We start from the raw sequence: 22,684 nt of genomic DNA, 5'->3' as shown, positions 1-22,684 counted from the left end.
GATGAAGCAACTGCGAAGCTTCATCGGGACAGCCAACTGGTTAAGGGATTTCATCCCTCGATTTTCGGACATCATAACACCCTTGACGGACCTCACCAAGGGTAATAAGAGACGGATGCACTGGAACGACGCCGCAGAATCCGCCTTCCAACGTCTCAAGATCGAAATCGAGGGAGATCTCCTACTCCACCGACCAGACGCGTCCAAACCCTTCTGCCTCCAGACGGATGCCTCCGATGTCGGCATGGGCGCAGTCCTGTTCCAAGGAACCCAAGAAAACAAGAGAGTCATCGCATATGCCTCCACGAAGTTAAAACCAGCAGAAACCCGTTACCATATTAACGAGAAAGAGTGCCTCGCATTAGTTTGGGCACTCAAGAGGTACAAGCACTTCCTCCAGGATCAGCACTTCACGCTGTACACCGACAGTCAGGCTCTCCTGTGGCTCCATCGGTTCAAGGAAGACAAGGCCAAACTATCCCGATGGGCCTTGCTACTTCAGGAGTTCAACTTCACCGTGATACATATCCCAGGGAAGGAGAACGAACTCCCTGACCACTTGTCCAGGAACCCAACCACGGAGAGAGAAGAAGAAGCTGACCAAGACGAGGAAGTGGTGCGACTTAGCTGGCCTACAATGGACGTGGAGGAAGACGAGTCCTTTCCTCTACTATGTATGATGGAGGACGTCGACGAGGATGAAGACATCAACCCGATCCTAGATGATCTGGTTGACCTACCACTCCAGGATAAAATCCGGAGAAGCCACCAGACACACCACGGTATGCAGCGGTTTCGGAGACGCTACCTAGAGATCTCCGGACGTGGACCACGGAACGAAGTCGAAGAAAACCTTCTCCGTGAATTCACACTAGTCGATAACGCCGCTTACTACAACGCTGGACCAGACCACAGGACGCTGATAGTACCCCCATCCCTCCGGAAGGACGTGATGAAAGTCTATCACGACTCAGAGGAGGCCAACCACCCAGGACAAGACGAGACCATCCGGGCCATTAAAAATATCTATTACTGGCCCACATTATCAAAGGATGTTCGCGCCTACGTCAAGTCCTGCCTGACCTGCTTGAGGACCAAAGCTGCTCCACGACAACCAGCAGCTCCTGTGATGCCCAGGGAACCCGCCAACCCCTGGGAGAGAGTGTCCTTCGACATTTTGGGACCATATCCACCAGCCAGAGGAACACGCAACCGCTACATCCTCTTGGCGACAGATTGCTTGAGCAACTGGGTGGAATATCGATGCGTCCAATCTACAAAAAGCCGGGACATCATCCAGTTCCTCCAGGAGGAAATCTGCGGCCGCTGGGGGATACCTACCACCCTCATCACGGACAACGCAGCCCAATTTCGGACAGATGCATGGGAGAGATTCTTGAGACGGCACAACATCAAAGCCGAATTTAGCCCTATCTTCCACCAGAGGGCCAACCCGGTTGAACGCCGAGCTCAGGAGCTCAAAAAGGGACTCCGCGCCCGATGCAAAACTGCAAATGATCCGAAATGGGAATCCTACCTGGCTGACATCATGTTCAGCCTAAGGACACGGAGGAACGAGGCCACCCAGGAAACACCCGCTGAACTTCTGCTAGGCTATCTGCCACGGCGCGCAGAAGAAACACAGCGTGAGCATCGTCTGGCAAACACCGCAGCCAGACGAGACGAAAGGGTTGCCAGAGCGGTTCAAAAGGCCACTGTATATGCGAGGAACATGTTTCCTGACAACCCTAACGCTCCACCCGCCAGGAGGTTCATTGAAGGAGAGCAGGTCATGGTGAGGAACCACGTCCGAGGGAACTTCGGACCGACATGGACGGGACCACACACGATCCTGAAGGTGCTAGGCGATCATACCTATGAGATACACCGCGACCGGGACGTGAATAGGACCATCCATGTAGATGACATCCGCGCTGCTCCTCCACCTAGGGACGAACCTCCAGAGCAGGATTAAGGTTTATTACGACACGTGTAGATATCAAGGTGAACTGAGTAACCTTATATCTTCACGACGTCGTAAGACCTTCCTCAGGGTGAATTAAGTAGCCCTGCCAGAACAGCTGAGGATAACGGGGCCCTGTTACGAAACGTTACAGACACCAGGGTGAATCGAGTAACTCTACGTGTTCTGAAACGTCGTAAGGCCCCAGCCGGGTGAATTAAGTAGCCTGGCTGAAACACCTGGACCACCTGGACCACCGGGACCACCTGGGCCATCTGGATATTATAATAGTTAAGTGTAACATATCTTAGTCGCTAGCGTAAGTTTGAATTGTATTTCTTTGTATTTCTTTGTATTATATTTCTTTTTTTTAGGTTAAGGACTTTTTGTATTATTGTATTGTTTGATTTTTTTTTATTAATAAATTTTTTTAGCACCGTTAGGTCTTTCAGAGGAGGGGGGATGTCCTCGACGCATCAGGGAATTTGGATATCGGTTAAAATACTTGGGAATTCCAAGGTTGGCCAAATCCAAATTTCTAATTGATTCGATGCAGGGAAATTCCACTTTCGCTACGTAAAACAAAGGATTTGTTTTACATAAAAGCAGGTAGATTTTCTCTCATCGGTTAGTCGAGCTTGCCTCTTCTACTGTAGACCTAGTCGGTGCTATTATTGTTCCTACTAAGTTATTGTTTTATTTCTGATTTCTTATATACCATTTTTATTTTAGCATTATTGTATATTCAGACCTTTTCAGGTTAGAATATTACTTTGATCTATATTTGTTCATATACTGATTGTTTGATATTTTAATTGGTTATTTTGATTGTTTATTTTTCTTGTATTTTGTGTCTAAGTTGTTCTTCCGTAAGTTAAGAACACTTAGAAATATTTATCTTGCTTTTTCTATTTTATATTTTGATTTGTACTTTGTCTAAGTAGTTCTTTCCGGTAAGTCAAAGAACTCTTAGAAATATTTCTCTGAATATTTGACTTGTTATTTTAATTGTTTGTCTAAGCCGTTCTTTTCCGGTAAGTCAAAGAACTCTTAGAAATATTTTCATAATCATTGTTGCATTATTATTTCCGATATTTTATCTAAGATATTATCTTTCTTAAGTTAAGAAAATACTTAATACATTTGTTTCTTTCATTTTCTATTTTTCCACTCTAAGTCGTTTCTTCCGTAAGTCAAGAAACACTTAGAAATATTTCCATATTTTACTCTCACATTTACATATTTCATTTATCTATATTTCTGTCCTAAGTTGTTTCTTCCGTAAGTCAAGAAACACTTAGAAACATTTTTTTCTTTGCATTATATTTTTATACCATTTAATTTAATTGTTTACTAAGTTATCCCTTCCGTAAGTCAAGGAATACTTAGATCATTTTTACCTATCTGTTTTCCATTTTTGCTCTGTTACTTTGTAACTGTTCCTTGGAACCGTTACCTATAACAGATATTTGTCACTGGAACTGTTATTTATAACAGCGGTAGTATTTAACCTTTCTACCAGCGACAAACCAAAGATGGTGAATACCCGATCCAATTCCGGGGATAGGAAGAAGCCCGAAGAGCCGGCGATGGGTCCTACAGGCCCAAATGCCCTCTCTCGGCAACACTTTGAGCTAACACATTAAAAGCAAATAACGCTTCTCTGGTTCCTAGTTCGTTTCTTAACCCAAACTTACTATCATCTATTCTTTCTTCTAGTTTTTTATTTATACGACCATGTATTATTTTCAGGAATAATTTGAGAATGTGACTTATTAGTGATATTATTCTGTATTCACTGCAATATTTAGCGTTTGTATTTTTAGGGATAGCACAAAAGGTGGAGAGTAACCATTGTTTCGGTATGTGTCCTGTTTTGTATACTGAGTTAAATAAGTCTACTATAATGTCTAAGGTTTCATCATTTATGCATTTTAAGGTTTCTATAGGGATTTGGTCTGGACCTACTGCTTTATCATTTTTGCTATTTTTGAATGCCATTTTAAGTTCCTCTTTTAATATCTTTAAAACCATATCCTCTTTTACTTCTATCTCCATCTGTTCTGTTCTATTGTCTTTGAACAGTTCATTGATGTATTCTGTCCATCTCTTTAATTTGTTGTTAGTATTCAACACAAGTTTCCCATTTGCATCTTCAGTATTCCCGGTTTTTTTGTTCTATTGTTGTAAGTTAATTCTTTAATTTTTTTATATGTGTTAAAACTATCATGTCTTTTCTGGAATTTTTCTATCCTAAAAAGTTTCCAAATAGAGTAATTGTATCATCTAGGCAGTGAGACTTTTGAATTTGTGTAGTTCCCTTTTAAGCAAACGAGTAATAGTTCAGTTTTGTCCTTAGAAGATCTGGAAGTTTGCCACTGTTCATAGTTTTCTCTTTTCGTTGATAAGTTTTTATATGATGTGGATATGGTGCACAGTCATTATTCTGATTTAGATCTGGAGTTGCTCTCCAAGCTGCCTGTTGAATGATTGATGTACGGTGATGGATGCTTCCCCAATATTTTCATTTGTCTTAAGAGGAATATTTAAATTAATTGCATTTTGAATATTAACTCTAAACAGACTTCAATTTGTTTTATGATTTGAAAAGGTGGGTTTATTTGTATTATATATATGTTTCATCACATCAATAAATATGGGACAATGGTCCGATAAAAGGTCAAAGGAAGGTTTAATATCTAAAAAGTTGTTACTAATTCCTAGACTTCGGCAAATATGCATATTGCATATTTTGCATATTGTGCATATTTTATGCAAATATTTCATATTTTGGCATATTTGTATAAAAGTTTGCATAAAGTGCATAAAAGTTCAGATTTTTATACTGTATTTGAAAATTTTTAAACATACCAATTTATTTCAATTCTTGTATAAAATTTCGTAGTCATTTTAATCAAGAAATGATCTAAGTACGTAATCTCTAATGGTACAAAACATTTACAATTTCAAAAAAGATCAATTTAAGTAGCCCTCAACATTCTTAGAAAGTCTCGGTCACTGAGGCATTCAGTTATTGGATAATCGCTAAGGGTTCGCTCATTTGCATTTTATGATCTAATCCCCAAATCTATCTACAATTTATTGTATCTTAACAGCAGGTAAACGGCTAATAGTTTTGTTCCTAATTTAGGGATTTTCCAAAATCTCCCAGTTTATTGAATTAGGTACCTAAACATTTCTAATTTGATGCTCAGATTTGTAAATCATTTTTGTTTTGATATTCAAAGCGTAAACACTCGTTGTGCGTAACAAAAAGGAAGATTGTGATTTTATAATGTCTAAAACAACCAGTGCTTCAACTTGGATTAAACCTTATAAAGAGCTGTCTATGGATATGGGAAAAATCTACTGTTCAGTCTGTGGCAAAATATTGTAAGTATCTAATATTTTCTATTAAATATCTAGTATTTCATACATACAGGGTGTTTCCAAATGACACTTACAACGTTTGACTCTAGATACTTCTCGAAAAATTGAACAAAACGATATAGTTAATGAGGGGTCAAACTTATTTACTTTTCGAGATACAGGGTGTTAAAATTAAAAAAAATTAAATTCTTTTAGTTAATAACAACAATAACTTTAAAACCAATAAACGTATTTACTTGAAATTTAGTACTCGTAGGTTGTTTTTAAATGAAAAATAGCTTCCTTTAGTGAGAAAAAATTGTCCATGGTACAATACAATGGTGTGTATTTAGAAAAATTTTTCACCTTTACTTTTTTTTATGAAGTCAGCTATTCTAAAACACAATTATTTTTATTGTAATTGAATTAACAAAAAAAAACTTTTGTTGAATTTTAAAATAAGTTATATGATGTACTAATGGTTAGTAACAAGAACTAATTTGTGGATTAATACTGCATTTAAAACACTTAGCGAGTGTTTTTTTTTTCAAACCAGTTATTTGATTAACCAAAAACACCTTGTATATTTTTATATTTTAAAGGTTGGGTTAAAATAAAGGTTTTTATTTTTGTTTATAGATAGCATGTGAGAAGAAATTTCAGATAGACCAACATGTGAGAACTGCTTCACACATTGCAAAAAAAGGAAAAATAGGAGGAAAACATCAAACTTCAATGGCTAAATGTTTCCAATCTACTTAAAAAAAATTAGATGAGCAAGAAACTTTTAATGAAGACTTGTGTCGCGCATTAGTGTCTGCAAACATACCGCTTTCAAAATTAGCAAATGTAAATTTTAGTTCGTTTCTAAAAAAATATTGCAAACTTAATATTCCAAGTGATCGGTCTCTAAGAAGAAATAATGTGAACGGGCTATACTCGTCGGTGTTAATTAATATTAAGGAAGAAATTGCAGATAATTATTTTTACATATCTGTAGACGAAACCACTGATTCCTCAGGAAAGTATATTGCTCATTTATTGATTGGTGTTCTTAAAGAAGATACCTTACCAAAACCTCATCTTATTTCATGCCAGTAACTTGAGAAAACAAATGCTTTAACAATTTCGCGTTTTATACAAGAAACATTAGCAACTTTTTTTCTTCCGACAACTATTCCTTCTAATAAATTACTGCTTATTTTATCGGATGCTGCTCCTTATATGGTGAGAGCAGGACAAAATTTAAAAATATTTTTCCCAGATTTAATACATGTTACTTGTGTAGCGCATGGATTAAACAGAGTTGCAGAGGAAATACGAAAAAAGTTTCCTCTTGTAAATACCATGATATCCAGTGTCAAAAAAGTATTTCTTAAATCTCCTATAAGAATTCAACTTTATAAAGAAATGATTCATTCTAACATTCCTCTTCCACCACAACCTATGTTAACGCGATGGGGAACATGGTTAGAAGCAGATAATTTTTATGCAGATCATTTTGTTAAAATAAAGAACATAATTGATACGTTAACAGATGAAAGTTCCCAATCTCTTTTGGATTCTAAACAAACTTTTCAGAGTAACTTGCTTCAACAAGAACTTTCATTTATAAAATCAAATTTTAGTTTTGTTCAAAAAACAATTACTCAGTTAGAATCACCAAAACTGTCATTGTTCGAAAGTACAGCATTAATAAAAGAATTTGCGTCATGTTGTCGGAACGTTAGAGGTAATATTGAAAAAGATATTTTAAAAAAATTTGAAGCTACTATGGAAAAAAATAAAGGTTACCATATTCTTTCTGAAGTAGTCAGTGTTCTAGCTGGAAATATTTCGGAAACAATTAATTTAGAACCAAATGTTTTGGTTAGTTTGAAAAATGCTCCCGTTACATCAGTTGATGTTGAACGAAGTTTTTCCATATATAAATATATGTACTCAGACAGAAGCCACAAGTTTTTGTTAGAAAATTTTGAACACCACTTGGTCATTTATTGTTACCATAATTCTAAATAAGTTTATTCATACTTAAAAATGATGTAGTTACTTAAAATAAATGTAAATCTTAATGAATAGTAGGAAATATTTAGTTATGTACACTTTTTTTTTTAAATAAAATTGTTACTATTTTACGATTTTTTTATTTATTTGTATGCATATTTTGTAAAATATTTGCATATTTTCGGGTAAACACGTGCATATTTATGCGCATATTTTCTACATTTTTATTTGCATATTTGCCGAAGTCTACTAATTCCTTTTATGACAGCAAAATCGATGATATCGGGTATTTTATTTTTATCTGTAGGCCAGTAGGTTGGTTCTCCAGTAGAAGTTGGAGTCAAATTATTGTCTTCAAACTTTTTTTTAAGTTCTCTATAATTTTCTCTTTATACATTTTTTTTAAGTTATCAATCTTAAACCCCATCTTGTATGTCTTGCAATAAAATCACCTATGTTGGAATTTTAAATGAATTATATTTTAACACTTTAACCTAAAATGTTTATACTTTTTTTTGTTTCAGAACTACGCTGCTTGTATCGCGTTGGAATCTAAAGCCGTATGTATTTAGTCTTCATTAAAGCCTTTATTTTTTATACAAAATAGTCAAACATAGTATAATCTAATAGTTTGTTTACTAATAGTAATAGTAATACAATGTTGCATTAGAAGACGAACATTTATAATGGAAACTTGATAAAAAATTATACTCCAATAGTTAGGAACAGTACAACTGAATCATACAAACAAGCTTAATTTTAATCAGAATGTCAATTTTAGGGTCCCAGTAAAATGGCAAAAAAATTTTTAAAGTAAATAGTACTTAGTTGATGTTGTAATGAGATTTACTGTAATTCACATATTAATATTGGCTACGCGTTGCTAAAATTTCATCTGCTAATACAAGTATACCGACTTACCATCTCCACATTATGTTATCCACTTCCTTAATTTCATTGTTTGCTCTTTTTATAATAATTACTGTCCTTGCCTATGACGATATCGGTCTATTAGTAAGTCAGTTTTGTCATGTCGGGGACACACTACGTGTGTCCCCGATTCTGATTAAAAACAATTACAATTAGAACAATTACGAAATGTAAAATATTATTTAGTGAATAATTGTAAATTATAATATCTTATAATATCACATTTGAAGAAACAATTTTATTGGCATTTTTTTCTGTAAAATGAACCATTCTCTCAAAAACAAGTGTTTTTAAGAGACCTCAAAAAGACTTGAAATGACCAGCGTTTTTGAGTGCAGATTTCGTATGCAATTTTTGTATTTTGTCTCAAATGAAATCTGTTTCTGTAAAGCTGTTAAATAAATACAGTTGCGCGATTTTTGCGATTTTTATGATTCTCATGAGATGAGTAATTTTTATCCCTTCCATTGATAGGTTACTATGGAATTTTTATTGCTAGAGACTCATCTTCAAAACTCATAGAATGAAATTTTAGTTTTAGCAGCAAATATGGAGCATTTGAAGTGGCTAACTACACTGAATTTAAAATTTTACATAACTAACTATTTAAGAAGAAGTTAGTTTAAATTCTTATATAAAATGTTTTATACAATCTACTATTACAGTGGTAGTTCATTTAAACATAAATGTTTAACAACTTCACGTGTACTTACTTTTTCCGCTTCGCTTAAACTCGAGTAAATATGATGAAATTGTAAGGAAAATAGTAGAAGCAGTTTTATTTTCCCATAAAAATAGTTATATATACTGATCTATACCATTTACCATCAGATATTAACTTTTATTAGTTGTATATAAAGTGTTTTGAAAAATGTGATTTTTACTCGAGAGTAAAATATTTTATTTTTGACATTGCAAATTAATATAAACGAAATATGTTTAGAATTAAAAATAATAATTATATTAAATATATAATTATAAACAAAAAGAGAAATCAAACGATTTCTACTGTGCTTTCTAAAACTTGCAAAGCAAACAGCTTGATAAATTACTCGGCAAGGGAATCTAAAATTGCATTCCACAAGCCGTTCATCCTAGTCAAAATTCGTAGTGAATTCAGTTTCTCGTACTTCCAACGAAGTAAATAACAAAACAGAATGACGGTATTGGATTTTTGTTTTGATACAGGGAGCGACAGCCGCTTATACGTATTTCGACCTTCTTTCTTACTCTGTGAGTAGTGGCTATACGCTCTGAGGACACCTAAAGAGGTCGAAATACGTATAAGCGGCTGTCGCTGCCCTGTATCAAAACAAAAATCTAATACCGTCAATATGTTATATAATTATAAATATTTATTATATGAGCTGTGAGCCTATATATATATATATATATATATATATATATATATATATATATATATATATATATATATATATATATATATATATATTGTTATTTTTTCAGATTAACACTGATATGGTTATGAACAAGGCACTGTTGGATCTATTAATGCCCCAGAAAATTATGGAAGACGAATTTATCGGTTATTTATTGTGTGCTAAACATTTTAGACAATACAGTAAGTATAGACATAGAATAGGAAAATTTAGCAAAAATTCTCCAAGGCGAGGGTTTTATATCTCGGTACCTCATTTTTGAGGCGTTTCTCTATACACTACCTTTGAAGGCTCTGGATACTAGACTAGTAAACCTGGCACTAACCCGGTAATATCAATGCCAATGTCTTGATGTTTTTTTCTGTGTTTTTTATTAAGTTTATATTTAAAGAGTTTCTGAAACCGTTTTCTTGTGGCATGTTCAAGTTTAATATTTTACTTATTTTTATTTTATTTATATCGAATAACGAAGACGTTTGAGATTTATATATAATTACTTTTACAATTATTCTATTATGACGGGAGAGATTTATTTTCAATCCAGAGCTTCTGCTTAAGGCGCTCTGATGAGACCTAATAAGGTCGAAATACGTCTAAGCGGATAGCAGGAGCTCTGCATCGAAATTAAATCTGAAACGTCTTTTTGCTTTATTTATTTGCTCAAGGTCGTGAAAACATGAAACCAATTCACGAAGAATTTTTGTTGTGGTGGATCGGCAGATCGTGGAATGCAAATTGTAGTTTGTTGAAAGGTAGATGCCCTTGTCAGCTAATTTTTTAGCTGTCTGCTTTGTATTTTGTAGAAGGCGCACTAGGCAATTGTTTGAATTTTAGTTTCGCCAAGTAAGAAATCTCCGAATTTCAACTGTGAAGAATATTTTAAAAGAATGAGTTATTTTTAAAATCTATAGTTGTTTGGTGGGGTGTATATTTAATGAATGCTTTACTTGGGCTCTACCTTGTAGGCAAGTACCTATTTATTTAGTTGAAGATTCCAAGGGTAATGTTTGTACCCTCATGATCACATCAAATTCTATTTTTTCTGTGTGTATATGTGTTATGTGTTTATGCATTTTATGTATAAGTATGGTGTGCTTGTGTATTATGTGTAATTATAAAGCGGAGAACACACCTAAGCGATCACGAAGCGATGGCGTTCACGATGGTCACCGCGATTCGACTCGTCAGAAACGAACAAGTAAATCAGCACATACTTGTTGAGACTGCTGGTGATCAAAGGAATTTGTGCAGCGTTCTGACGACAATCATGGCAATATAATTAGTTTAGCGTTCAGAACGCAGCAGTTTACGTTTATCGCTGGTCACGTCGATGTAAATAAAAATGGGTATGGAAAAACTTATTGAAATTGTTAAAAAATATGATATATTGTTCGACCTGTCCTACTCGAATTAAAAAAACGTACGTATTAAAAATAAAATTATTCTGTAGCATCAAATGATTTTCAAAAATTTGTTTGTTGTTTGGTGATTTTTTGCGATCCGATCTAAAATTTTATACAAACTTTCAAAATTTATTCTAAAATATGTATGGAAACGGTGCTTATCTTTACGAAGTTCTGGGTACAATTTATGAAATTCTCCTTGTTGCTTGCCCTCAGGTTAATGTAATGCACCTAAACATCTTCCTCTTTTCTGCAAAATAACCTGCATACATATCTACATTTGTAAATGGAAAAAATAGAACGCATACGCATATCTTTTATTAACTTTTTGTAATGCTTATTTTTTTTTAAATAAACACATTTTATAAACTATATTTTCATCTGTATTATTTATACTATTGAAATCGCAGGTCGCTATCGCTCCCATGTGTTCGCTTTCTACAGCATTTAGGATCGCCATAACTATCGTGGACGCGACCGCGATCGTGGTCGCTTAAGGCGCGTTTTCACGGGTCGATCTGGATTGAACGATTTAGGTCGATTATGAAATCGAAAGCAAATTAAGTATGTAAACCATAAATCGACTTGGCCGTTCGGCGGAGTGAGTCGATTCGACGGAAGTAGAAAGACTGTCTACTTTTGATGGGCGATTGTCGCCGAATCGATGACGAACGACTGAAATCGAATGTGGTAAACATCTGGTCGAACGAAAACACAACGTGCAGAAAGCCGAGTAGAGTACTTCTAACGTGTATGCAGTTGTTGTTTTTAGTGCGATAAGCTGTAATTTTGGGAAAAAATGAGTGAAAATGGTCAGATGCAGACATGGCAAGATTTTTGGATGCTTAATAAAACTATGATGTATTATGGAATCCACAAACTGAGCTTTATAGCAATCTACAAGCGGGGCGAGCAGCATTGAAAGCAATTCTACAACATATGAATAAACCGAATATGTCTGAAAATTACTTGAAAAATAAAATAAAAAATATTCCAACAACATACAAATTGCGCAACAAATTAATTGCACACCTACAATAATAATTTCAAGTGATGTCGTTTTATACCACAATTAATTCAACATTTGTCGCCTATCGTGTAAACCTTTTTGCTTTCCACACAGATCGAATTATGGTCGAACGATCCAAATCGTTCAACCTAGATCGACCCGTGAAAACGCGCCTTAAGACTTCTTTCAGACGGACGACATTTTGTCGTTGTCGTGCAGTGTCGTGTCGTTAAAAAAAGTTTGGCTTCTTTCACACGGACGACATTTTGTCGTTGTCCTCCTAAGGTACGGAGGACCAGATCTCACCAAACAACTACTAAAACTAATTCAAAAAATAATGGAACAAAACAGAATTCCTCAAGAATGGAGATCAAGCATCCTAATACCTCTCTTCAAAAAGGGAGACAAATCGGACCCGGCAAATTACAGAGGAATTAATTTATTAAACACAACACTCAAATTAACAACCAAAGTGATAACAAATAAATTGAATGAAATGATAACACTAGCAGAAGAACAACAAGGTTTTAGGTCGGGAAGATCATGCACCGACGCTATATTTATAATGAGGCAAGTGCAAGAGAAGTCATTAGAATACAACAAACCGGCATATCTATGTTTCGTGGACCTTAAAAAGACATTTGACCAGGTCAACTTAAAAGACGTTATCCACTTAGTCCTCTATTGTTCAACCTGATTATGGATGAAATAATAAAAAAAGTAAGAACTAAAAAAGGATACCAAATGGAAGAACAACAACTTAAAATAATCTGCTATACAGAAGACGCAATACTACTCTCTCAAAGTGAAGATGATTTACAACATATTCTGCACCAATTTAATATAACCGCCAGAAAATTTAACATGTTAATTTCCCCAACAAAGACAAAATGCATGGTTAAAACAGCAAATTTACTAAGATGTAAATTGGAGGTCAGATCTTAGAACAAGTGATGGAGTTTAAATATCTAGGCATCACATTATCTAGCTACGGAAAGCTTAAAACCGAGGTGGAAGATCAAGTGAATAGAGCAAACAGATCCGCAGGCTGCCTAAACGAAACAATATGGAGAAATAAAAATATCGGGAAAGAAACGAAACGCAGAATTTACAAAACAGTCATCAGATCAATAATGACATACGCGGCAGAAACAAGACCTGACACAGAGAGGACAAAAAGGAGGTTAGAAACAGCAGAGATGAAAACACTTAGAAAAATTGATGGTAAGACACTATGAGACAGAGTTAGAAGTACAGATATACGACATAGATGCAAGGTGGAGAACATCAAAAACTGGGTAAAAAATAGAAGAGTAGAATGGAACGATCATATAAGCCGAATGACAACAAATGGAGTAGTAAAGACGGCAAGAGACGGTTCCCCAATAGGAAGACGATCAGTAGGAAGACCACGCAAACGATGGAATGACAACTTACTGGAGGCACATTGAAAAACAGACAGAGTCATGTCTATATAAAAAGAAGAAGAAAAAGAAGAAAAGATTTTTTTTAAATATAAATATTTAACAAATATTTTTAAATCTAAATTCACTACCACTGTTTAGAATAAATCGCGATTTTTTCGCCTACGCACGACAAGTGTGTCTCAAACTAGAATGGACTTGCTTGTACCACTGCAGTCGTTCACGACCACGACATCGTGTCGTCGCAGTGATCCCGCCGGGGTACTACGACAGTCGTGTACGACTACGATTTTAAATTGCGTCGTGTGAAAGTTTACATTTAATCAATGAGTTAACTGCTATACACGATATCGTTGCCGTACACGACTACGACAAAATGTCGTCCGTCTGAAAGAAGCCTCAGGCTACGGCTCCACGAGCGACAGATTGTCGCCAGCAGTTGCGGTAAAATGTAGCTTGATAAATTAAAACAACAGCAGTGATACTGAGTGGCTCTACGCGCTGTAGATTGTCGCTTCGTTTCGAGACCGAGACGCGTCGTCAAGGTCGTGTCGCGTTCGAATAGATCCGGACCTATTTTTTAGCAGTAATTTTAACAAAAATCAATGGATGTTTTTTTTTCAATCCCAATTAACCGTATCAAACTGTACTTTATAATAGATGCCATTATTAAACAAGAAAAAGTTGAATAGAGAGAATAAACAGTTTTTATTGATTTCCCGAAAATCTATTTTTTGGATTTCCTTCTTCGAACTGGTGATTCATTTCTATATAAGTGGTTGTCTAATCATGTCATATAAATAAAATTTTAATAACTATTGTTTATAGTAACATTTTATTATCCTTCAGTACTAATGTTTCGTTTTCGGTAGCTTGGCGTGATTCATAAATAAAAGAATGCAACAGAGCAGATTTTATGTCACATCAGAATTTTTTAAATTATTATAACATAAAAAAGCAAGTTAGATATTGGAAAAGGAAGATTCATTACATCAATCCAATATGATAAATGAATATAATCGACATATGGGAGCCGTCGCCATCGATCTACTTGATAATTCAGTAGCTAATTACAGAATACGCAGAGGTAAGAAGTAGTGGCGGCCCCTTTTTATTCTAATAAAAGTTAAATAGTTAAATATTTTATTTTTTTTTTAATTTTTAGGTAGATACATGTATAGGATTATAAAATATGTAATTTGAAATCTTACTTTAAGGTAGGTAATTGCTAATTTTTCTTCTGGGCTTAGGCTATCACGCATTGATGTATCCTGTTTTCGTATGACATCTTCTATTTCACATAATAAAAAATTAAAAGAAGACACTGGCATCCTGTAATATTCAAAAAACTTATCAGGATATTCTTTTAATTTGTTGTGTAAAAAAAATTTCCCTCTGTCTATCTAGGCACTAGAACAGAGTGACTCTACCATTTATTTTACTTATTTATTTATTTATTTTAGCGTCATATTACCGCTCATGGAGCCACTACAAGACCAAAACGCGGCGATATGCGCGCTATAAACTGTCGCTCGTGGAGCCATGATTGTACTGCTTTACTGCCGCCGTAATTTTACAGCTACTGCTAGCGACAATCTGTCGCTCGTGGAGCCGTAGCCTTAGACGTGTTCTCCGATTTAATATGTGCTATCAGTGGCGCACCTAGAATTTTACTGAGAGGGAGGTTTGGTTAGCAACGAAATTTTTTTTATGCTACCTATATTTTGAGTCCTTAAAATTTGGATTTTAGTTTAATTTAAAGTACTAAAGATAGCAGTGCCAAATATTCAAGTATTTGCTATCCTGTCTGCCAACTAAAACCACCCTCTCCTATTTGTGCGCATTTGATTGTCGCACGTACCGTGCTCTGAAAGTGGGATGGCCGCTGTAAGGCTGACGACATTTTTGGAACACTACCTTCTCTTATTTAGATCTTATCTCTGTCGTTGGTACGGTTGGTGTTTCTTTCTTTTTAATTACTATTCGGATTATTTCCCGTCATCTTCACGATCATCTCTCTGACAGTCACAAGGTTCATACCTATTTCTCTATACATTCTGTTTCTCTGCACTGTACATCTAATACACTTCAGCATTGTGTGAGTAAAAGTGTCGGAATATTCGCAATATATGCATTTACCTATATCTCTTTCTAAGCCTATAAAGATTCGCCCTAAGACAAACTACCCAGTTTATTATGATCGGAATCAGCATCTTGGTCCACTGAGCAACATCTTCCGCGTTGTTCCACTCTTCTTGCCATCTTTTCATTGATCTCTCCTTTTTTTTTTATTGCCGTTGTCAAATGCTCTCTTCTCTCATAGAAATGTCTCCTTTCTAACACATGCGAACACAACCCATGGTAGTCCACAAGGCCGCCGCAAATACAGTCCTGTAGGCGCATGCTACTCGCACCAGACAACGCAGACGCATTTCTTAGAAAAATTGATAGAACATAAAAATAAATGAGAATTCGGTGATTTCCCGAAGTTTTTCATCCGATACACAAATGCACGTGTCACTTTTTTATTGCTGAGTAATTATTCGGCTGGCATTGTTGCCAAATCTTATAATTTAAGCTTTCTTTCTAAAAATATAAAAGCACACAATACAAATTATTAATTATTGTGTATTTGTACAATAATTATTGTATTCCACATATTTAAAGTGGCAATTTAATTATTAAATTGGCGTTTTGGATTTCTTGTATTGTGTGTGAAAGACAAGTTACATTTTCCTACTATTCTGTATATATTTTTTACTTTATATGTCCTGGGGAGGAAGGATAACCCTCCAAAACCCCCTGGGTGTGCCACTGATGCCTATGACCTTCTATTAATCCATTATTGTTGTTTATACTATAGTTCGTCTTGCGTTTTTCGTTCAGTATGGTTTAAATGGGAAAATAGATAGGTGCTGTCAATTTCTTGATGTAACTATTACTATCACTTATCACTCATTTCTGTCACTTACAATCATTTCTGTTTGTGTTTATGTTCTGTATCACTATAGTTATAGATATTATAATCATTGTATCAATGTAATTATAGTACGAGATCCCACTGCAAATTCACTACGTACATAATGTAGTTAATCAAACTCACATTTTTACATATATTTTTAACAATAGGAGAATTACATTGATAACAGGTTGTCAGTCTAAAAGTAGCCGCCATTATCTGCCTATTTAGTTACAACGATTATCACTGTATCAAACATGTCTTCAATATCACTGAAACGTAAAGCCTTTATAAAAAATAATTCGTGCCTTTATCAAAGACAAAATAAATACAATAACAAGCTTTTATCACAAAGTTATGTACAAACATTTACTAACGAAATATTAATTTTCAGAAAACATGCCTTTTCGTGATAAGATCTTCGGATTATACCAATGCAATTACAACAGAAATCCTGACGTAAGTTATGAATGAAATTTTTATAAATAAAATAGTAACAAATGCACCAGCTCCCCAATTTGGGTTCTTCACCCATTATACCCATTACAGGTGAAATTTATCTATGTACGCTTATAATACTTAAGGTTCTTTGCAAAAATATTATCATAGTCTAGTAACTCGGACAAAAAAAGGACCCTCTCTGTTTAATTAAGACATGATATATCTGTACATTTTTTTAAATTAATAATGACATATTTTTGATTTATAATATTTTTGTTTATGTCATAATTATACTCAAATAGATTTTTTCTATTTCAGAACTTCATCTTCTTCTAAGACCACAAATGAGAAAAATGGAAATAACACTTCATGTTCCTCGAAACATAAAAAATAATTAAAAAATAATAATTTTTAATTATACTTTTAAACAACTGTATCTTTTGTTTTATTTTTACCTCAAAAATTCGTATTTAATATTTCTAGGATTATTATGACTATCAGACATTACCTTGTGGATTAGGATAATATTGTTTCATAATCAAGTGGTTCATGAGTTCAAAATTCAAAATCTACAATGTACTTGGGTGCGCTTTTCATTTTTTAAGGGTAAAAACTATCTCTTATTACCAAAAATTTTAAAATCGTAGATTTGTAGATGAGTAGAATCGTATAATGTTTTGATATATTTTGTGAATATTTTCATATTCTTAAAGAAGATTTATCATTAAACACAAAGATGTAAACCAGTAAATCATTCCGAGGGTAGTAATTTTTAAAATATTTTAAACATAAACTCCTGGACAAAATTAACGCACCACTTTAATTAATCCAAATATTTACAATATGAACACAAAATAAAACTAAGTTACATTGAAATAATAATAAACACCTACAAATAAGTCCAACATGACTTAAATAAGTCCATCATGACCTTAATTTGCTTATTGTTTCTTTAAAAATTTGTTTTTGCCGTAAATGCGTAAATAAGCTAGCATAACTCCAAATTGCAAAAAGAAAAAAATCAGTAAAATAACGTATGGTCCTAAAGTTTTAGGAAAAATTTCAAAAGCATATAATACAAAGGTAATGTTGTTAGTTTCGTACCAGTCCCTTGTGATCCTCGCGTAATGACATGAAGCAAGATCTGGCCAAAAGACTATTTGATCATTTGCATGATGTGTGTTCACAAACTGAAGCAATTTAGAGAGACATCTTTGAATATAAATATTTGCGTTTAAGGCTTCGCCTCGAACAACACCAATGTAGGGCTGTGAGATAAAGTCAGCCTCAGAAATTGCACACCATACCGAAATTTTGTCCTCAAATTTTTTCTTACTTTTGAATTTTATTTCATCAGGTACATTTTCGTAATTGTTCGTGTAAAACCCATCGTTACCCATCATCTCAGAGTTGGACAGAGTAAAATATTTTTCATCGTCCATCACGATCAACTTGTTGATGAAATGCACTCGCCTTAACGCGCGGCAACATCTCGGAATTCTCTCTAATTGATCCTCTGTGTATTTTGGAGCTTTCCTTCTTTTCCGTTAGATAATATTATTACTCGATAGGGTCCTGTATACTGTAGTCTTTCCAACATGAAATCTTCTGGCCAGTTTTCTGGCTGTGAGACCTCAATTTTGTTCTTAGCTGCTTCAATCAGTCTTGCCTCTCTTATATGGTTCAAAATCCGCGGTCGGCCACTGTTACGCAAGTTAACACATGGTATCCCTTCTTCACATTCTCTAATTGTGCGATAAATTATCGATTTGGTTATGTTTTGATCTCGATAAATATTAACAATATCTCGTTTCGACATTCGCCCAACCATATTATAAACACCTCGACGAATATCAATTTTATAAGACATTTTGCAGAGCACAAACCAAAATATTCTGCTTTGACCAAAATATTCTGCTTTCTTTATTAAATGTCAATAACTGATGACATTTTAATTCCATGGCCTTCTTTGTTAAATGCATTTTGCTTCTCAATCAGACCAGGTGAAATTTTTCCCAAAAATTTAGGACCATACGTTAACACAATAAAATACATCTGGGTCAACACTAATACCGTGTAGGCCCTCCTCTACTTTTTATGACTGCATTTATGCGTCGAGGCATGCTGATATTGAATGTTCAATAAAATCTTGCGGAATATTCTCCTATTCTTCAATAACGGCCCCAATGAGTGGGTTGTGATTGGCAATAGGGGGTCTACGACTTCGAATCTTTTTTTTTTTGAGATAGTCCCATAGATACTTTATAGAATTCAAGTCCGGACTGTTAGGTGGCCACTCTAATAATGGAATATCAACATCATTTAGGTAGCCAATAACCTGTCGAGCCACATGAGGACGAGCGTTGTCTTGCATGAATAAAAAATCAGGTCCAAGAAACGGAGCAAAAGGCATTACGTGTTCGACAATAATGTTGTCTAAGTATTAATGGGCATTCGTAGACCTCGTACGTATAAGGACCAACTCCGTACGAGCTTCAAAACAAATTCCCCCCCAAACATTTTAGAGCCACCACCAAAGGGTACTTTAGGAGAGATATTGCAGCTATCAAACCTTTCTCCTCGCCTTCGCCAGACACGCTCACGATCATCTGGAGCTTTTAGGCTTACTCTAGTCTCATAGGAGGAAAAAACTCGTTTTAATGATCTATGGTCCAATTTTGATGCAATCTTATGAAATTCAATCTCTGAACTCTGTGTTCTCTGGTAAGCAAGGGTTTTTTGGCCGATTTCCTGTTGTTTAATTCTGCGCTTCATGTAAACGTCTTCTAACTGTTCGAGACGATATCGCGACATTTCGAACATCTGCTAGTTCATTTTTTAGCAAATTGCTGGTGACTCTTCTATCTCTAAGAGCACGTTGTCTCAAAAATTGATCATCAATTTGATTAGTGCAACGTTTTCGCCCTTGCCCTGGTCTTCGATGGAACTACCCTGTTTCATTATATCGCCTCACCTGGTGACTGATGCTGGAATGACGTCTTCCTAAAAAACCTGCAACGTATCGCATTGAATATCCTTCATCTAGGAAAGTCGATGCTCGCACTGCCTCCTCCATTGACAAATTTCTTAGGCGGTTCATTTTTTTAATTGATTTTTATGCAAATGAACTTCCAAACATGCATGTGATGAAAAATATCACAATAAAAAGCTTGTTTCTTACAAGCACTTTGATTTAATCGGCACTTTTTATGAAAAGTTTAACTCACTTTTAGGCTAAAACGAAGTTTAATACAAATTATTGTTAAAACAAGACTATTATTAGCTTACATAACAACTGTCACTGTCAAACAAGGTCCATAGGCAACTTGTCGTACAGTAAATTATCAATAAATAAAGATTATTGAGAAAAACATGAATGGTGCGTTAATTTTGTCCAGGAATTTATTTAAAATAACTTGAACTGATTTAAAAGTGTATCATAGTAAATCTTAATTATTGCATATAATTATAATTTACATTAATAAACTTTTTATGTACCATGGATAGCTTTTGATTTATTTAAACAAAAAAACAAATTTTTCTAAATTGAAAACATACAACTTTTACTTTAATGAAGTAATTTATCTAAAATAAACTGTAGATACTATTTATTTTATTGGGAATAAGCTACAATTGAAGGTTAAAATTGACTTTTCAATTTCGACTTCGTAATTCGTTCTCAAAATACAAACATTCATAAATTAAACAAATTTTCATTTTTTTCTACCATACGTTGATTTGTTATTAATTATTCCTTTAAGATTTTTTTCTAAATTAATAATAATAATAATAATAAATAAGTCAATTGTAATAATTTTACATAAACATTGTTGTTTGGGAAAGTATTTAGTTTTTATTTTCATATTTTACATGTAATATTTTTCTTTTATTGTACTATAATATGATCTTATTAAATGGTCTATTCAAACTACTTATTTACTTTAAAAAAGATGTTATTTTCTGTTATTCAGTAAAATCTCATTGTCAAACTGCCTAGCACATGTATCTGGTTTTAAGTGAAAAGAATCTGATTTCTCTTTGTTATTTTGGAAATTACGTCGCAAACACAGAAACTGCTATAAAGTATCATATTTGTGTGACCATTTAGTTAAAGTTATTCAAAATTGCAATACAATAGAGTGATTTATTGCTATGCACTTGCCCTACGGACCACCTCGAAAAGGCCAGAGAGTTTTTCTGATCACACGTCTCAAGAAACACTTACTATCGAGACATCTTACAGTAATAATCCAGTTGATCGTTTACGTCCCTTTATTGTGCCTCGGCCGGCGTCGTGACGTGGTAAAAATCTACTCCACTGGTTACGATTAATACACCAATATTTCAGAGGTAACTTTTTTTCTTTGTACAAATAACAGTAATGAGTTAGCTAATTTTCATAATTTATTTACAATTAATATTTGCTATTTCGGCTAATTTATTTATAGTTAAAATGTTGTATTTTTTCTTCCATTATTATTCCAATTTCATTTAACCAGCGACCTCTAGTTTTATTCAAAACAATTATTGTAAAAAATAAACTGTAATTTAAACTCGCCAAATTACTTAAATATTAATAATACCCAACTAAAATAATTTGTAAATGAGTAATGTTAACATGACTTTATTTTTGTCATAATATATGGACCAATTTTTATAATAAGTTGTAAAAGAAGAGTAAAAAACATATGTCCGAACATAAAAGGAAGTCCTAATACAATTTGGAGGAAAATGGCCAGCATGATTAGAGAAACTGCTATTCAAATACTTGGAAAAACTTCACGAAAAAAGTTTGAGAATAAAGAGAGCAGGTGGTGAAACGACGTTCAAGAAAAAATAAAGGAGCAGAGAAAATTATATAAAGACTGGAAAAAAATAGGTCAAACACAGATCTTCAAAATTATACGGTTGCCAAGAAGGAAGCGAAGGAAGTAGTAGTAAAAACCAAAGCAGAAGCGTATACGCATCTATCTTATCAACTTGATACCAGGGGAAGAGAAATACAGATATGTGGAATAGCAAAACATGGAACAAAGGAAACAAAATATTTTAATCAGATTAGACGTACTTTAGATAAGAAAAATAAAATACTAGTTTACCAAAAGAATGTCAAAAAGAGATGGAAAAAGTGTTTTGAGAGTTTACTAGATAAAGAATTTGACACAGAACCAGTTTAGTAAACGAAAGATCACAGCAATTGTCACCAAAATGACAAATTAAATAGTGGTTTAACCACTTCAAAAAATAGTCAAAAGTAAAGCAGTTGAAACATATATTCCGGGGGAAGAGTTGACAGCATTCGGAGAGACATAATTAAGATAGTTAGCGAGTTAAAAAAAAACAAGGCAGATTTAGTCGGTTCGCTATTCCCAGTCCGAACTGTCTAGTGAATTTAGTAATTATTTTTTTGCAAAGTTAGTTACTTTTTGATGGACTATAGAAAATGTCACACTGAGAGTGCAGTACGGGTAAGATACGGCAATGCTTTTCTTATGGAGAATAAACGCGCAGGGTTGTCGGTTTTCTCCAGCTGTTGATTGCTCATTGTCTCACAGGACCGGCTTGGATAAAATGCATCTGCCGGCAGTACGAGTAGAATATTTTATATCATGTATACGTATACACTAGAATAAAAAGGCATTGATGAGTTATTGACAACGAAAACTATGAATTATGAAACTATAAAACGACAACATGAGATATACAATTGAATCATATTCATAAGAGTAACATTTGAACACCTCTTTACAAGAACAACATACAATAACTGTAGTTTTAATGT

The 22,684-nt window shown here is 34.2% G+C and overlaps 2 protein-coding genes across 3 annotated transcripts in view; one reads left to right on the top strand and one right to left on the bottom strand.

Moving 5' to 3' along the window:
- The window catches only part of LOC140449824 (uncharacterized), a 36,186-nt gene extending 18,855 nt beyond the window's left edge, over positions 1–17,331 (top strand). The window contains exons 3-6 of the mRNA XM_072543182.1: positions 7,861–7,896; positions 9,734–9,848; positions 16,856–16,920; positions 17,221–17,331. Of these exons, the coding sequence (XP_072399283.1) occupies positions 7,861–7,896; positions 9,734–9,848; positions 16,856–16,920; positions 17,221–17,238 (234 nt within the window). The 3' untranslated portion in view covers positions 17,239–17,331. The remainder of the gene's footprint in view (positions 1–7,860; positions 7,897–9,733; positions 9,849–16,855; positions 16,921–17,220) is intronic.
- The window catches only part of LOC140449818 (dynein axonemal heavy chain 1-like), a 1,063,244-nt gene that overhangs the window by 85,151 nt on the left and 955,409 nt on the right, over positions 1–22,684 (bottom strand). The window lies entirely within an intron of this gene.

The sequence above is a fragment of the Diabrotica undecimpunctata genome, chromosome 9 (assembly GCF_040954645.1).
Source record: "Diabrotica undecimpunctata isolate CICGRU chromosome 9, icDiaUnde3, whole genome shotgun sequence".
Taxonomy (NCBI): Eukaryota; Metazoa; Arthropoda; class Insecta; order Coleoptera; family Chrysomelidae; genus Diabrotica; species Diabrotica undecimpunctata.
This window is presented reverse-complemented; position numbering and strand designations above follow the sequence as displayed.